This window comes from Salmo trutta, chromosome 12, assembly GCF_901001165.1.
Source record: "Salmo trutta chromosome 12, fSalTru1.1, whole genome shotgun sequence".
Taxonomy (NCBI): Eukaryota; Metazoa; Chordata; class Actinopteri; order Salmoniformes; family Salmonidae; genus Salmo; species Salmo trutta.
In genome coordinates this window covers 96347290-96363401 of record NC_042968.1, presented here as the reverse complement: position 1 = coordinate 96363401, position 16112 = coordinate 96347290, and the positions used below count along the sequence as shown (strand labels likewise).

The 16112-nt window shown below is 44.8% G+C and overlaps 1 protein-coding gene across 1 annotated transcript in view; it reads left to right on the top strand.

Moving 5' to 3' along the window:
• The window catches only part of rskrb (ribosomal protein S6 kinase related b), a 68350-nt gene that overhangs the window by 5875 nt on the left and 46363 nt on the right, over nt 1–16112 (top strand). Inside the window, exons 2-3 of the mRNA XM_029770417.1 lie at nt 1084–1377; nt 15053–15136. Coding sequence (XP_029626277.1) covers nt 1084–1377; nt 15053–15136 — 378 coding nt within the window. The remainder of the gene's footprint in view (nt 1–1083; nt 1378–15052; nt 15137–16112) is intronic.

The following is a 16112-nucleotide window of genomic DNA, read 5'->3' as shown; positions in this document are numbered from 1 at the left end:
TTCCTCTGGTCTAAAATAAAAAATATCCCAATGCCCCCAGGGCAGTGATTAGGGACATTGCCCTGTGTAGGGTGCTGTCTTTAGGATGGGATGTTAAACAGGTGTCCTGACTCTCTGTGGTCACTATAAATCCCATGGTACTTATCGTAAGAGTAGGGGTGTTAACCCCAGTGTCCTGGCTAAATTCCCAATCTGGCCCTCAAACCATCATGGCCACCTAATAATCCCCAGCTTCCAATTGGCTCATTCATCCCCCTCCTCTCCCCTGTAAATATTCCCCAGGTTGTTGCTGTAAATGAAACTGTTCTCAGTCAACTGACCTGGTAAAAATATGGGTTAAATGAAATAAAAGAGGGCCTGCCCCTCCCTACCTTCAGGCTATGGTCAAACCCTACAGGGCTGTAGGGAGAAGTGAAGGGGATGGTGATAGGGTAGCCTCTAAAGAGAGGAAGGAACAGGGAGAGGTAAAGGGGATTGTGATTGGGTAGCCTCTAAAGAGAGGAAGGAACAGGGAGAGGTAAAGGGGATTGTGGGTAGCCTCTAAAGAGAGGAAGGAACAGGGAGAGGTAAAGGGGATTGTGATTGGGTAGCCTCTAAAGAGAGGAAGGAACAGGGAGAGGTAAAGGGGATTGTGGGTAGCCTCTAAAGAGAGGAAGGAACAGGGAGAGGTAAAGGGGATTGTGATTGGGTAGCCTCTAAAGAGAGGAAGGAACAGGGAGAGGTAAAGGGGATTGTGGGTAGCCTCTAAAGAGAGGAAGGAACAGGGAGAGGTAAAGGGGATTGTGGGTAGCCTCTACTACATGTGATAACCATGTTGTCAGATCTATAGAATGGGGCTTGTTGCCAGGACTACGGCCGTTTAGAATTGATTCTATGTCTCCTCCCCATTATGTCTCATACCTACCCCCTCCTCCTCTCTCCACCCCCCTCGTTCTCTCCACCCCCCTCGTCGTCTCCCCAACCCCACGTCCTCCCTCCTCGTCCTCTCTCCACCCCCTCCTCTCTCCACCCCCTCCTCTCTCCACCCCCTCCTCTCCCCACCCCCCCTCTCTCCACCCCCTCCTCTCTCCACCCCCTCCACAGAGACCCCCAGCAGGGACAGGGGGAAAAGAAGAGACTCAATGTTCTACAGGATGGAGAGGATTATTTTCCTCCGTTAGTCTGTCCATCCCTGCGAGCCTCTGTCGCCTGGCCCCTCCCACCCTGCGGCTCGGCCATCGGAGGATGATCAGAGATAAGACCCCGCCTATCCCGGACCAGGTGTTAGGGGGAGGAGGGCCAGATAGACTGAGAGCAGAGTGGAGTCTGCCTGGCTTCATATCCATGTTCCTCCCTGAGTTCCCTCACAGAGCTGTACCAGGACACCAACACTTCCAGGTAGGACACACACACACACACACACACACACACACACACACACACACACACACACACACACACACACACACACACACACACACACACACACACACACACACACACACACCAGGACAACATGCAATAATCGTCTGACTGTTGTCCATTTACTCTGTCTCGATAACCCGACCCTAGGCAACAGTGACTAGGCAACAGTGACTAGGCCACAGTGACTGGGCCACAGTGACTGGGCCACAGTGACTGGGCCACAGTGACTGGGCCACAGTGACTGGGCCACAGTGACTGGGCCACAGTGACTGGGCCACAGTGACTGGGCCACAGTGACTGGGCCACAGTGACGAGGGTCTGGTTTCAATGACTGACTCTTTTAGCAACTTTGATAAGGGGAAAAAAATAATAATTCAGACAGACATCTCTCCCAACAAATCACGAGGCAGACATTACAGAATTTTGCGATTCGAAATCTAAAGTTTGCAGGCTAAACCTTTGCAGTGTTTTATTGAAGGTAGTTGATGCAAACCTCGCCACGTGTGAAATGCACTCATTAAAAATAACCTCTGTGATCATCATCTTGCTAGCTGCTATTTTGTATAATTCAAGCGGATAAAGTAGTGATGTAGGCGGTGGCGTCCTTCTAGTCCTAAAAAACAGAAATGAGTTAGCATTTCTACCTCTGGTTCGTTGGCCGTTCCTGTAGGGGTCGTTCCACCTCAAAAAGCACAAGAAAGAGGATTTTAACTCCTACCATCTCAAATTGTTGTCAAATCATTTATGTTGTTAGAAACAGATAAGATTACCATTCCGGCAACATTATTTTGTTGAACTATAATTTGATCTCTAAGAAATTAAGCTAATTGATTGCACCCAAATTGGCCATTTTTTATTTATAGGATTCATATAAAATGTAATAAATATAGTACTTAACATACAATTTGGACCAAAGTTTTTCCTAACCATGAGTTAGACATGAGGAATCCCCAAAAAATGTCAAAAGCCACCCACGGATCCACCTCACGCCAATCCCACCTAACGAGTATATAGTATCAGTTTTCTATGTCTGACAAGTAGTATGGAGCTGCGGCTTGGAGTATTGTTTCTTCATCCTATGTAATGTATTCTCACAGACATTTTATTTTTTTATGTTGTTCCGAGAATTGAGTCAAAGAAGTTGTTGGGTTTATGTCCCATCCTAGATCCTGGCATTACCAGGTTCTGACCACTAGATGGTGCTGTACACGACTGAACAGTAGTGCTGTTTCGGTGACCGTAGTGCTGTTTCGGTGACCTGTTGTTTCGGTGACCGTAGTGTTGTTTCGGTGACCGTAGTGCTGTTTCGGTGACCGTAGTGTTGTTTCGGTGACCGTAGTGTTGTTTCGGTGACCGTATGCTGTTTCGGTGACCGTATGCTGTTTCGGTGACCGTAGTGTTGTTTCGGTGACCGTAGTGCTGTTTCGGTGACCGCAGGGCTGTTTCGGTGACCGTAGTGCTGTTTCGGTGACAGTAGTGTTGTTTCGGTGACCGTAGTGTTGTTTCGGTGACCGTAGTGCTGTTTCGGTGACCGTAGTGTTGTTTCGGTGACCGTAGTGTTGTTTCGGTGACCGTAGTGCTGTTTCGGTGACCGTAGTGCTGTTTCGGTGACCGTAGTGCTGTTTCGGTGACCGTAGTGTTGTTTCGGTGACCGTAGTGTTGTTTCGGTGAGCGTAGTGCTGTTTCGGTGAGCGTAGTGCTGTTTCGGTGACCGTATGTTGTTTTGGTGACCGTATGCTGTTTCGGTGACCGTAGTGTTGTTTCGGTGACCGTAGTGTTGTTTCGGTGACAGTAGTGTTGTTTCGGTGACAGTAGTGCTGTTTCGGTGACCGTAGTGCTGTTTCGGTGACCGTAGGGCTGTTTCGGTGACCGTAGTGCTGTTTCGGTGACAGTAGTGCTGTTTCGGTGACCGTAGTGTTGTTTCGGTGACCGTAGTGCTGTTTCGGTGACCGTAGTGCTGTTTCGGTGACCGTAGTGCTGTTTCGGTGACCGTAGTGTTGCTGTTTCGGTGACCGTAGTGTTGCTGTTTCGATGACCGTAGTGCTGTTTTGGTGACCGTAGTGCTGTTTCGGTGACCGTAGTGCTGTTTCGGTGACCGTAGTGCTGTTTCGGTGACCGTAGGTAGTGCTGTTTCGGTGACCGTAGGTAGTGCTGTTTCGGTGACACCAGCGGTCACGAGTCGTGATGACAGTCACATTTCACATGACCGTTTAGTCACGGTAATTAGGCTTCTCCAAGCTCTGATGCTGCAATTTAAATGGATTTTTATTTGGATTTCATGTAATGGACATACACAAAATAGTCCAAATTGGTGAAGTGAAATGAAAAAATAACTTGTTTCAAAAAATGTAAAAAATTTATAAACGGAAAAGTGGTGAGTGCATATGTATTCACCCTTTTGCTATGAAGGCCCTGGTTGCACCAGAATGAGATCTGGTGCAACCAATTACCTTCAGAAGTCACATAATTAGTTAGATTGCACACAGGTGGACTTTATTTAAGTGTCACATGATCACATCTAAGTATATATACACCTGTTCTGAAAGGCCCCAGAGTCTGCAACACCACTAAGCAAGCGGCACCATGAAGACCAAGGAGCTCTCCAAACAGGTCAGGGACAAAGTTGTGGAGAAGTACAGATCAGGGTTGGGTTATAAAAAAATATCAGAAACTTTGAACATTCCATGGAGCACCATTAAATCCATTATTAAAAAATGTAAAGGATATGGCACCACAACAAACCTGCCAAGAGAGGGCCGCCCACCAAAACTCACAGACCAGACAAGGAGGGCATTAATCAGAGAGGCAACAAAGAGACCAAAGGTAACCCTGAAGGAGCTGCAAAGCTCTACAGCGGAGATTGGAGTATCTGTCCATAAGACCACTTTAAGCTGTACACTCCACAGAGCTGGGCTTCACGGAAGAGTGGCCAGAAAAAAGCCATTGCTTAAAACCTCTCTGGCGCAGGTGGGACGAATTCGTCCCACCTACGTAACAGCCACTTGAATCCAGTGGCGCGATATTTGAAACGTTTGAAATACTATTACTTCAATTTCTCAAACATATGACTATTTTACAGCTATTTAAAGACAAGACTCTCGTTAATCTAACCACACTGTCCGATTTCAAAAAGGCTTTACAACGAAAGCAAAACATTAGATTATGTCAGGAGAGTGCCCAGCCAGAAATAATCAGACACCCATTTTTCAAGCTAGCATATAATGTCACAAAAACCCAAACCACAGCTAAATGCAGCACTAACCTTTTATGATCTTCATCAGATGACACACCTAGGACATTATGTTATACAATACATGCATTCAATCAAGTTCATATTTATATCAAAAACCAGCTTTTTACATTAGCATGTGACGTTCAGAAAAAGCATACCCCCCGCAAACTTCCGGGGAATTTACTAACAGTTTGCTAAATTACTCACGATAAACGTTCACAAAAAGCATAACAATTATTTTAAGAATTATAAATACATTACTCCTCTATGGACTCGATATGTCCGATTTTAAAATAGCTTTTCGGATGAAGCACATTTTGCAATATTCTAAGTACATAGCCCAGCCATCACGGGCTAGCTATTTAGACACCCGGCAAGATTAGCCTTCACCAAAATCATATTTCCTATAAGAAAAATGGTCTTACCTTTCCTGTTCTTCGTCAGAATGCACTCCCAGGACTTCTACTTCAATAACAAATGTAGGTTTGGTCCCAAATAATCCATCGTTATGTTCCATCAGCGACGTTTTGTTCGTGCGTTCTAGACACTATCCCAATGGTAAATCACGGTCACGGGCATGGCGCAGAACGTGACAAAAAAATTCTAAATATTCCATTACCGTACTTCGAAGCATGTCAACCGCTGTTTAAAATCAATTCAAATTTTTATGCAATTTATGTCGTAGAAAAGCGATAATATTCCAACCGGGAATCTGCAATAAGCTAAACAGCCGAATGAAAATACTCCACGGGGGCGAGTCGCGCACGCGCCTAGTTCTATTGTCACCTAATGGGACACTTGGAAGAGGCGATAATGTGTTTCAGCCTGAGGCTGCCTCGTCATTGTTCAGGTTTTTCCCGGGTTCTGAGAGCCTATTGGAGCCCTAGGAATTGTCACGTTACAGCTAAGATCCTTACTCTTCAATAAACAGAGGCAAGAAGAACGACTCCTTGTCAGACAGGCCACTTCCTGCATGAAACCTTGTCAGGTTTTTGCCTGCCATAGGAGTTCTGTTATACTCACAGACACCATTCAAACAGTTTTAGAAACTTTAGGGTGTTTTCTATCCAAACCTGAACAATAATATGCATATTCTAGCTTCTGAGTTGGTGTAGGAGGCAGTTAAAAATGGGCACATATTTTTTCCAAAATTCTCAATACTGCCCCCTAGCCCCAACAGGTTAATGAAAAAAATAAGCAAACACATTTGGAACCAAACATATGGAAGAAGGTAATCTGGTCAGATGAGACTAAAATTGAGCTTTTTGGCCATAAAGGAAAACGCTATGTCTGGCGCAAACCCAACACCTCACATCACCCCGAGAACATCATCCCCAGTGAAGCATGGTGGTGGCAGTATCATGCTGTGGGGATGTTTTTCATCGGCAGGGACTGGGAAACTGGTCAGAATTGAAGGAATGACTGATGGCGCTAAATACAGGGAAATTCTTGAGGGATACCTGTTTCAGTCTTCCAGAGATTTGAGACTGGGACGGAGGTTCACCTTCCAGCAAGACAATGACCCTAAGCACACTGCTAAAGCAACACTTGAGTGGTTTAAGAGGAAACATTTAAATGTCTTGGAATGGCCTAGTCAATGACCAGACCTCAATCCAATTGAGAATCTGTGGTATGACTTAAAGATTGCTCTACACCAGCGGAACCCATCCAACTTGAAGGAGCTGGAGCAGTTTTGCCTTGAAGAATGGGCAAAAATCCCAGTGGCCAGATGTGCCAAGCTTATAGAGACATACCCCAAGAGACCTGCAGCTGTAATTGCTGCAAAAGGTGGCTCTACAAAGTATTGACTTTGAGTGGGTGAATAGTTATGCACGCTCAAGTTTTCATTATTTTTTTTGTTACATTTTTTTTTTTTTTGTATTGTTTCACAAGAGAAAATATTTGCATCTTCAAAGTGGTAGGCATGTTGTGTAAATCAAATGTTATAAACCCACCAAAAATCTATTTTAATTCCAGATTATAAGGCAACAAAATAGTAAAGGGGGGCTGAATACTTTCGCAAGGCACTGTATATTATTTAGCACAGTGGTTCCCAAACTTTTATAGTCCCGTATCCCTTCAAACATTCAACCTCCAGCTGTACCCCCTCTAGCACCAGTGTCAGCGCACTCTCAAATGTTGTTTTTTGCCATCATTGTAATCCTGCCGCACACACACTATACGATACATTTATTAAACATAAGAATGAGTGTGAGTTTTTGTCACAACCCGGCTCATCATAATAATAATAATAATCAATAATTTTGCTCTTTATTTAGCCATCTTACATATGAAACCTTATTTGTTTATCAAAAATGGTGAATAACACACCACAGGTTAATGAGAAGGATGTGCTTGAAAGGATGCACAGAACTCTGCAATGTTGGGTTGTATTGGAGAGAGTCTCAGTCTTAAATCACACCGGTTTTGCACCACACCGGTTTTCATGGAGGGCACCACACCGGTTTTGCACCACACCGGTTTTCATAGAGGATGCGCTGAGCTTGCTAGCCCAGGATATCCCCACTGGGTGGACTCGCCACCGGTGATTGGCCGGTCTGCTGGGCCCGCTGCTGCCTCACTGTGAGGTAGCCTACTGCAAGGCGACTGGACGCATTGACCAGGTCCACCACACTGGGCCCATTGACCAGGTCCACCACACTGGGCCCATTGACCAGATCCACCACACTGGGCCCATTGACCAGATCCACCACACTGGGCCCATTGACCAGATCCACCACACTGGGCCCATTGACCAGATCCACCACACTGGGCCCATTGACCAGATCCACCACACTGGGCCCATTGACCAGATCCACCACACTGGGCCCATTGACCAGGTTCACACACTGGGCGAAATCCCTGTCAGCACATTCCTGCAGGCCATTTAAGGTTTTTAAAGACTGACTCAGCATATTTGTATATGTTTCCTTTTCATTCTAGTGAATTGTTGGTACTTATAGGTGACTGTAGGGACTGTTTAAACTCTGAGGCCATAAAATGACTTTTTACTCAAACGATAAATGCAGTCACAAGACTCAATCCCAAAGACATCTCTAAATCAACACTTATTGATGTTATTCTAACAATCCTCCGCACAAATACTTATCCGTTGGTATTTTCGCTAATGATTTAAGTGATCATTGTGCAGTTGCTTGTATTAGAGACACTAAAATCCCCAAAGTGCCCCCTCAGTTCATAGTCAAACTACATTTTTGTCAGTTCTGTGAGCAGTCATTCCTGCATGCAACTGGGATAGGATTGCCCTTATTCCAGACATCGAAGAGGCATTCTATTTTCACTCCATGTTTTCTACTATCTGTGATAAACACGCCCCTCTCAAAAAGTACCGGGTAAGAGGTTGGGGACAATCCCTGGTTTACAGGGGAATTATCTGATTTGATCCAGAAATACACAATGGGTCAAAGCCAGAAAGGGTAATTCCCAGGCTGAATGGCAGTTATTCAGGGCACTGGGATACGGAAATGTAAATCTAGCTTCTATTACGAATCTACAAAGGCAAACCTCTATAACCCCACGAAATTATTGAAAACCATTAAATCCATGAATGCGAACACAAACTGGTCTCCTGCTAAAATTGTCCTCAGATTCAATGGATGTGACGGAAAAGAATAAACTGCTTGACATGTTGAATGAGGATTTAGCTGAGCATTTATTTGACAATGAACTCAATCCTAACATCTCGAATGAGGCTGTGAATGAAACCGGCGCGTGCTGGCCTACGCTTCATCTATTTCATTTTTACAGAGATTGAGCTTTCAGAAGTTGTAAAAGCACTCAAATCTATTGATATTAAGAAAGCAGTTGGTCCGGATCAATTAAACCCTTATTTAAAAAAAATAAATAATAATTGGTGCAGAGATCATTGCTGCCCCTCACTCATAACATATACATCAGGAAGCAGGTGCAGAAGGTAAGGGACCGATACAGATGTACAAACAGGAGAAGCGTACTGAACGTGAGAGAGAACAATACCACCTAATGACTGATGTCAACTGAGGGCTAAATATAGGGGGAGTAATCAAGGAGAAAATGATGACCAGGTGCGTAATGATGGGGACCAGGTGTGTGTAATGATGGGGAACAGGTGTGTGTAATGATGGGGAACAGGTGTGGGGAACAGGTGTGTGTAATGATGTAGACCAGGTGTGCGTAATGATGGGGAACAGGTGTGTGTAATGATGGGGAACAGGTGTGTGTAATGATGGGGACCAGGTGTGTAATGATGGGGAACAGGTGTGTGTAATGATGGGGAACAGGTGTGTGTAATGATGGGGACCAGGTGTGCGTAACGTTAGTTACCAGGGCCGGTGGTTAATAGACCGGTGATGTCGAGCGACGGAGGGAGGGAGCAGGAGTATTTATTTATTTGACTTTATTTAACCGGGCGTGACACATATTTCATTGGTGAGTAATACCATTCCAAAAGTCTGGAAAGCAGCATATGTCACGCCTTTACATAAGGGTGGAGATCCATCCTACGTCATGCCAGACAGTCTCTACAGTCCCATTAGTTTCCATTACAGCCTGGATATTAATGCTAACAGTCTCTACAGTCCCATTAGTTTCCATTACAGCCTGGATATTAATGCTAACAGTCTCTACAGTCCCATTAGTTTCCATTACAGCCTGGATATTAATGCTAACAGTCTCTACAGTCCCATTAGTTTCCATTACAGCCTGGATATTAATGCTAACAGTCTCTACAGTCCCATTAGTTTCCATTACAGCCTGGATATTAATGCTAACAGTCTCTACAGTCCCATTAGTTTCCATTACAGCCTGGATATTAATGCTAACAGTTTCTACAGTCCCATTAGTTTCCATTACAGCCTGGATATTAATGCTAACAGTCTCTACAGTCCCATTAGTTTCCATTACAACCTGGATATTAATGCTAACAGTCTCTACAGTCCCATTAGTTTCCATTACAGCCTGGATATTAATGCTAACAGTCTCTACAGTCCCATTAGTTTCCATTACAGCCTGGATATTAATGCTAACAGTCTCTACAGTCCCATTAGTTTCCATTACAGCCTGGATATTAATGCTAACAGTCTCTACAGTCCCATTAGTTTCCATTACAGCCTGGATATTAATGCTAACACAGTCTCTACAGTCCCATTAGTTTCCATTACAGCCTGGATATTAATGCTAACACAGTCTCTACAGTCCCATTAGTTTCCATTACAGCCTGGATATTAATGCTAACACAGTCTCTACAGTCCCATTAGTTTCCATTACAGCCTGGATATTAACGCTAACAGTCTCTACAGTCCCATTAGTTTCCATTACAGCCTGGATATTAATGCTAACAGTCTCTACAGTCCCATTAGTTTCCATTACAGCCTGGATATTAATGCTAACAGTCTCTACAGTCCCATTAGTTTCCATTACAGTCTCGTTTGAATGCCGTTGTTACGCTAATGTGTACGGAACGGTGTTAGTCTACGCTATATTGTTTTGCTCCAGACTGCAACCATATCCCTTCCGGGAAGGTGCTTGTTTGGATTGTTAACTAAGGCCAAGCGTTGCGAGACTGTTTCACTCGCTAGCTTGAAGCTGGATAAGCTGTGTGTTGTGTTGGTGACATCAAAGGCAAACTGAGGTGTTGTTTTATTGTTGCTAGTACATCGGTAGGTTTTGACTAGTTTTGAGTACATAAATACTTCATAATTCACAAACAGTGATGTTAGCTGACAAAGATTATCTCATTTGAACAAAACGTATAAGATCTCCTAAGACTGTGTTTACCAAAGACCAGCGCTGACAGAGATGGTCGCCTCGCTTCGCGTTCTTAGGAAACTATGCAGTATTTTGGTTTTTAATGTGTTATTTCTTACATTGTTACCCCAGGTAATCTTAGGTTTTATTACATACAGTCGGGAGGAACTATTGGATACAAGAGCAACGTCAACTCACCAACATTACGACCAGGAATACGACTTTCCCCTAGAGGATCCTCTGTTTGGCCCACCACTGTTTTGCCCACCAATGTCCAGTCTCTTGAAAACAAGGTAGACGAAATCCGAGCAAGGGTTGCCTTCCAGAGAGACATCAGAGATTGTAACGTTCTTTGTTTCACAGAAACATGGCTCACTCGGGATATGTTGTCAGAGTTGGTACAGCCAGCTGGCTTCTTCACGCATCGTGCCAACAGAAACAAACATCTCTCTGGTAAGAAGAAGGGCGGGGGTGTATGCCTTATGATTAACGACTCATGGTGTGATCATAACAACATACAGGAACTTAAGTCCTTTTGTCCACCTGACCTAGAATTCCTTACAATCAAATGCCGACTGCATTATCTACCGAGAGAATTCTCTTCGATCATAATCACAGTCGTGTATATCCCCCCCAAAGCAGACACCTCGACGGCCCTGAAAGAACTTCATTTGACTCTATGTAAACTGGAAACCACATATCTTGAGGCTGCATTTATTGTAGCCGGGGATTTTAACAAGGCTAATCTGAAAACAAGGCTCCCTAAATTTTATCAGCATATCGATTGCGCTACCAGGGCTGGCAATACCCTGGATCATTGTCACTTCTGCGAAGCATACAAAGCCCTTTCGCGCCCTCCTTTCGTAAAATCTGACAACGACTCCATTTTGTTGCTCCCAGCCTATAGACAGAAACTAAAACAGGAAGCGCCCGTGCTCGGGTCTGTTCAACGCTGGTCCGACCAATCGGATTCCACGCTTCAAGATTGCTTCGATCACGTGGACTGGGATATGTTCTGCATAGCATCGGACAATAACATTGATGGATACGCTGATTCGGTGAGCGAGTTTATTAGCAAGTGCATCGGTGATGTTGTACCAACAGCGTCTATTAAAACATTCCCCAACCAGAAACCGTGGATTGACGGCAGCATTCACGCAAAACTGAAAGCGCGAACCACTGCTTTTAATCAGGGCAAGGTGACCGGAAACATGACCAAATACAAACACTGTAGCTATTCCCTCCGCAAGGCAATCAAACAAGCTAAGCGTCAGTATAGAGACAAAGTGGAGTCGCAATTCAACGGCTCAGACACGAGACGTATGTGGCAGGGTCTACAGTCAATCACGGACTATAAAAGGAAAACCAGCCCCGTCGCGGACCACAATGTCCTGCTCCCAGACAAACTAAACAACTTCTTTGCTCTCTTTGAGGACAACACAGTGCCACTGACACGGCCCGCTACCAAAGCCTGTGGGCTCTCCTTCACTGCAGCCAACGTGAGTAAAACATTTAAACGTGTTAACCCTCGCAAGGCTGCCGGCCCAGACGGCATCCCCAGCCACGTCCTCAGAGCATGCGCAGACCAGCTGGCGTGTTTATGGACATATTCAATCAATCCTTATCCCAGTCTGCTGTTCCCACATGCTTCAAGAGGGCCACCATTGTTCCTGTTCCCAATAAAGCTAAGGTAACTGAGTTAAATGACTATCGCCCCGTAGCACTCACTTCTGTCATCATGAAGTGCTTTGAGAGACTAGTTAAGGATCATTACATTTTTTACATTTTAGTCATTTAGCAGACGCTCTTATCCAGAGCGACTTACAGTAGTGAATGCATACATTTCATACATTTTTTTTTTTTCTGTGCTGGCCCCCCGTGGGAATCGAACCCACAACCCTGGTGTTGCAAACACCATGCTCTACCAACTGAGCTACATATCACCTCCACCCTACCTGACACCCTAGACCCACTCCAATTTGCTTACCGCACCAATAGGTCCACAGACAACGCAATCACAATCACACTGCACACTGCCCTAACCCATCTGGACAAGAGGAATACCTATGTAAGAATGCTGTTCATTGAATACAGCTCAGCATTTAACACCATAGTACCCTCCAAACTCGTCATTAAGCTCGAGACCCTGGGTCTGAACCCCACCCTGTGCAACTGGGTCCTGGACTTCCTGACGGGCCGCCCCCAGGTGGTGAGGGTAGGTAACAACATCTCCACCCCGCTGATCCTCAACACTGGGGCCCCACAAGGGTGTGTTCTCAGCCCTCTCCTGTACTCCCTGTTCACCCACGACTGTGTGGCCATGCACACCTCCAACTCAATCATCAAGTTTGCAGACGACACTACAGTGGTAGGCTTGATTACCAACAACGACGAGACGGCCTACAGGGAGGGGGTGAGGGCCCTCTGAGTGTGGTGTCAGGAAAACAACCTCTCACTCAACGTCTACAAAACAAAGGAGATGATCGTGGACTTCAGGAAACAGCAGAGGTAGCAGCCCCCTATCCACATCGACGGGACAGTAGTGGAGGAGGTGGAAAGTTTTATGTTCCTCGGCGTACACATCACGGACGAACTGAAATGGTCCACCCACACAGAGCGTGGTGAAGAAGGCGCAACAGCCCCTCTTCAATCTCAGGAGGCTGAAGAAATTCGGCTCTTCACCAAAAACACTCACAAACTTTTACAGATGCACAATCGAGAGCATCCTGTTGGGCTGTATCACCGCCTGGTACGGCAACTGCTCCGCCCACAACCGTAAGGCTCTCCAGAGGGTAGTGAGGTCTGCACAACGCATCACTGGAGGAAAACTACCTGCCCTCCAGGACACCTACACCACCCGATGTCACAGGAAGGCCAAAAAGATCATCAAGGACAACAACCACCCGAGCCACTGCCTGTTCACCGCGCTATCATCCAGAAGGCGAGGTCAGTACAGGTGCATCAAAGTGGGGACCGAGAGACTGAAAAACAGCTTCTATCTCAAGGCCATCAGACTGTTAAACAGCCATCACTAACATTGAGTGGCTTCTGCCAACATACATACTCAATCAATCTCTAGCCACTTTAATAATGGAAAAAATGATGTAATAAATGTATCACTAGTCACTTTAAATAACGCCACTTTATATAATGTTTTCATACCCTACATTACTCATCTCATATGTATATACTGTACTCTATACCATCTACTGCATCTTGTCTGTGCCGTTCGGCCATCGCTCATCCATATATTTTTATGTACATATTCTTATTCATTCCTTTACACTTGTGTGTATAAGGTAGTTGTTATGAAATTGTTAGGTTAGATTACTTGTTAGATATTACTGCACGGTCGGAACTAGAAGCACAAGCATTTCGCTACACTCGCATTAACACCTGCTAACCATGTGTATGTGACCAATAACATTTGATTTGGAACTGAAGACACTGTTGTATAATATTGATTCAGATTCTTAATTATTTAGAGGCCTGTAACGGCTGTCTGAAGAGAGCGTAGACCAAGGTGCAGCGGAGTTAGTGTTCATCCTCAGGAATTTATTAAACAACGTGAACACTATACAAAAACAATAAAACCGACAGCCAAACAGTTCTGTCAGGTGCAAAACACAAACGAGACAGAAAACAATCACCCACAAAACCCAAAGGAAAAACAGGCTCCTTATGTGTGACTCCCAATCAGCAACAACGAACTTCAGCTGTGCCTGATTGGGAGCCACACACGGACCAAAACAAAGAAATACAAAAACATAGAAAAAATAACATAGAACGCCCACCCAATGTAACACCCTGGCCTAACCAAAATAAAGAACAAAAAACCCCTCTCTATGGCCAGGGCGTTACAAGGCCCGAATAGTTTTTTTTTTTTTCTACTTTTATTTATCTCCATGTCCAGCCCTTATATTTAGCTTCACAATTAAGTGTTTTACAATTTTCTTATCAGGACAACCAGGGCTACAAGTCGAACACAAAACACAAATAATTTACATAAACAGTTGCATTCATGAGTTTTATTGACAAATAAGGCCCGCCAAGCAAAAACAGGATAAAAATGAATTTATAAGAATCCTATAAGTACAGGAATAGTTTGGTAAATAAATATCCAACTACCTAGTGACAACTGTGTGGAGTTTAGAACCCCTTACAGTATTATAGACACTATGTCCTGGGATTTACTATGTAGAAGAACCCCTTACAGTATTATAGACACTATGTCCTGGGATTTACTATGGTCTATGTAGAAGAACCCCTTACAGTATTATAGACACTATGACCTGGGATTTACTATGGTCTATGTAGAAGAACCCCTTACAGTATTATAGACACTATGACCTGGGATTTACTATGGTCTATGTAGAAGAACCCCTTACAGTATTATAGACACTATGACCTGGGATTTACTATGGTCTATGTAGAAGAACCCCTTACAGTATTATAGACACTATGTCACACTGTGTGTGTGATTTGATTTGACCTTATTTTCGGCCTTTACCCAGAAACCTTCCAAAATCCCCATGAATTCCTCATAGCGTTGCCCAACGAGCCATGGCAGAGCGCCTCCAAACTATTTATCTCTGTTGAAACCAGACCTGAGACACTGTTCCCTTGGGTTTTGGAGGCTATACTCTTCCCACCTCCTCTCTCCTGTTCCAGGTGTTGGGATATATCGCCAAAGGATCCTTTGGTCCCATTCTGAAGGTGAAGGACAAGGCCAAGCAGAAAACCTACGCTGTCAAGGTAACCCTCCAATAGCACTTTACACTCGCATGTCATATACACTACATTACCAAAAGTATGTGGACACCTGCTCGTTGAACATCTCATTCCTAAATCATGGACATTAATATGGAGTTGGTCCCCCCTTTGCTGCTATAACAGCCTCCACTCTTCTGGGAAGGCTTTCCACTAGATGTTGGAACATTGCTGCTATAACAGCCTCCACTCTTCTGGGAAGGCTTTCCACTAGATGTTGGAACATTGCTGCTATAACAGCCTCCACTCTTCTGGGAAGGCTTTCCACTAGATGTTGGAACATTGCTGCTATAACAGCCTCCACTCTTCTGGGAAGGCTTTCCACTAGATGTTGGAACATTGCTGCTATAACAGCCTCCACTCTTCTGGGAAGGCTTTCCACTAGATGTTGGAACATTGCTGCTATAACAGCCTCCACTCTTCTGGGAAGGCTTTCCACTAGATGTTGGAACATTGCTGCTATAACAGTCTCCACTCTTCTGGGAAGGCTTTCCACTAGATGTTGGAACATTGCTGCTATAACAGCCTCCACTCTTCTGGGAAGGCTTTCCACTAGATGTTGGAACATTGCTGCTATAACAGCCTCCACTCTTCTGGGAAGGCTTTCCACTAGATGTTGGAACATTGCTGCTATAACAGCCTCCACTCTTCTGGGAAGGCTTTCCACTAGATGTTGGAACATTGCTGCTATAACAGCCTCCACTCTTCTGGGAAGGCTTTCCACTAGATGTTGGAACATTGCTGCTATAACAGCCTCCACTCTTCTGGGAAGGCTTTCCACTAGATGTTGGAACATTGCTGCTATAACAGCCTCCACTCTTCTGGGAAGGCTTTCCACTAGATGGTGGAACATTGCTGCTGGGACTTGCTTCCATTCAGCCACAAGAGCATTAGTGAGGTCGGGCGCTGATGTTGGGCGATTAGGCCCTGGCTCGCAGTCGGCGTTCCAATTCATCCCAAA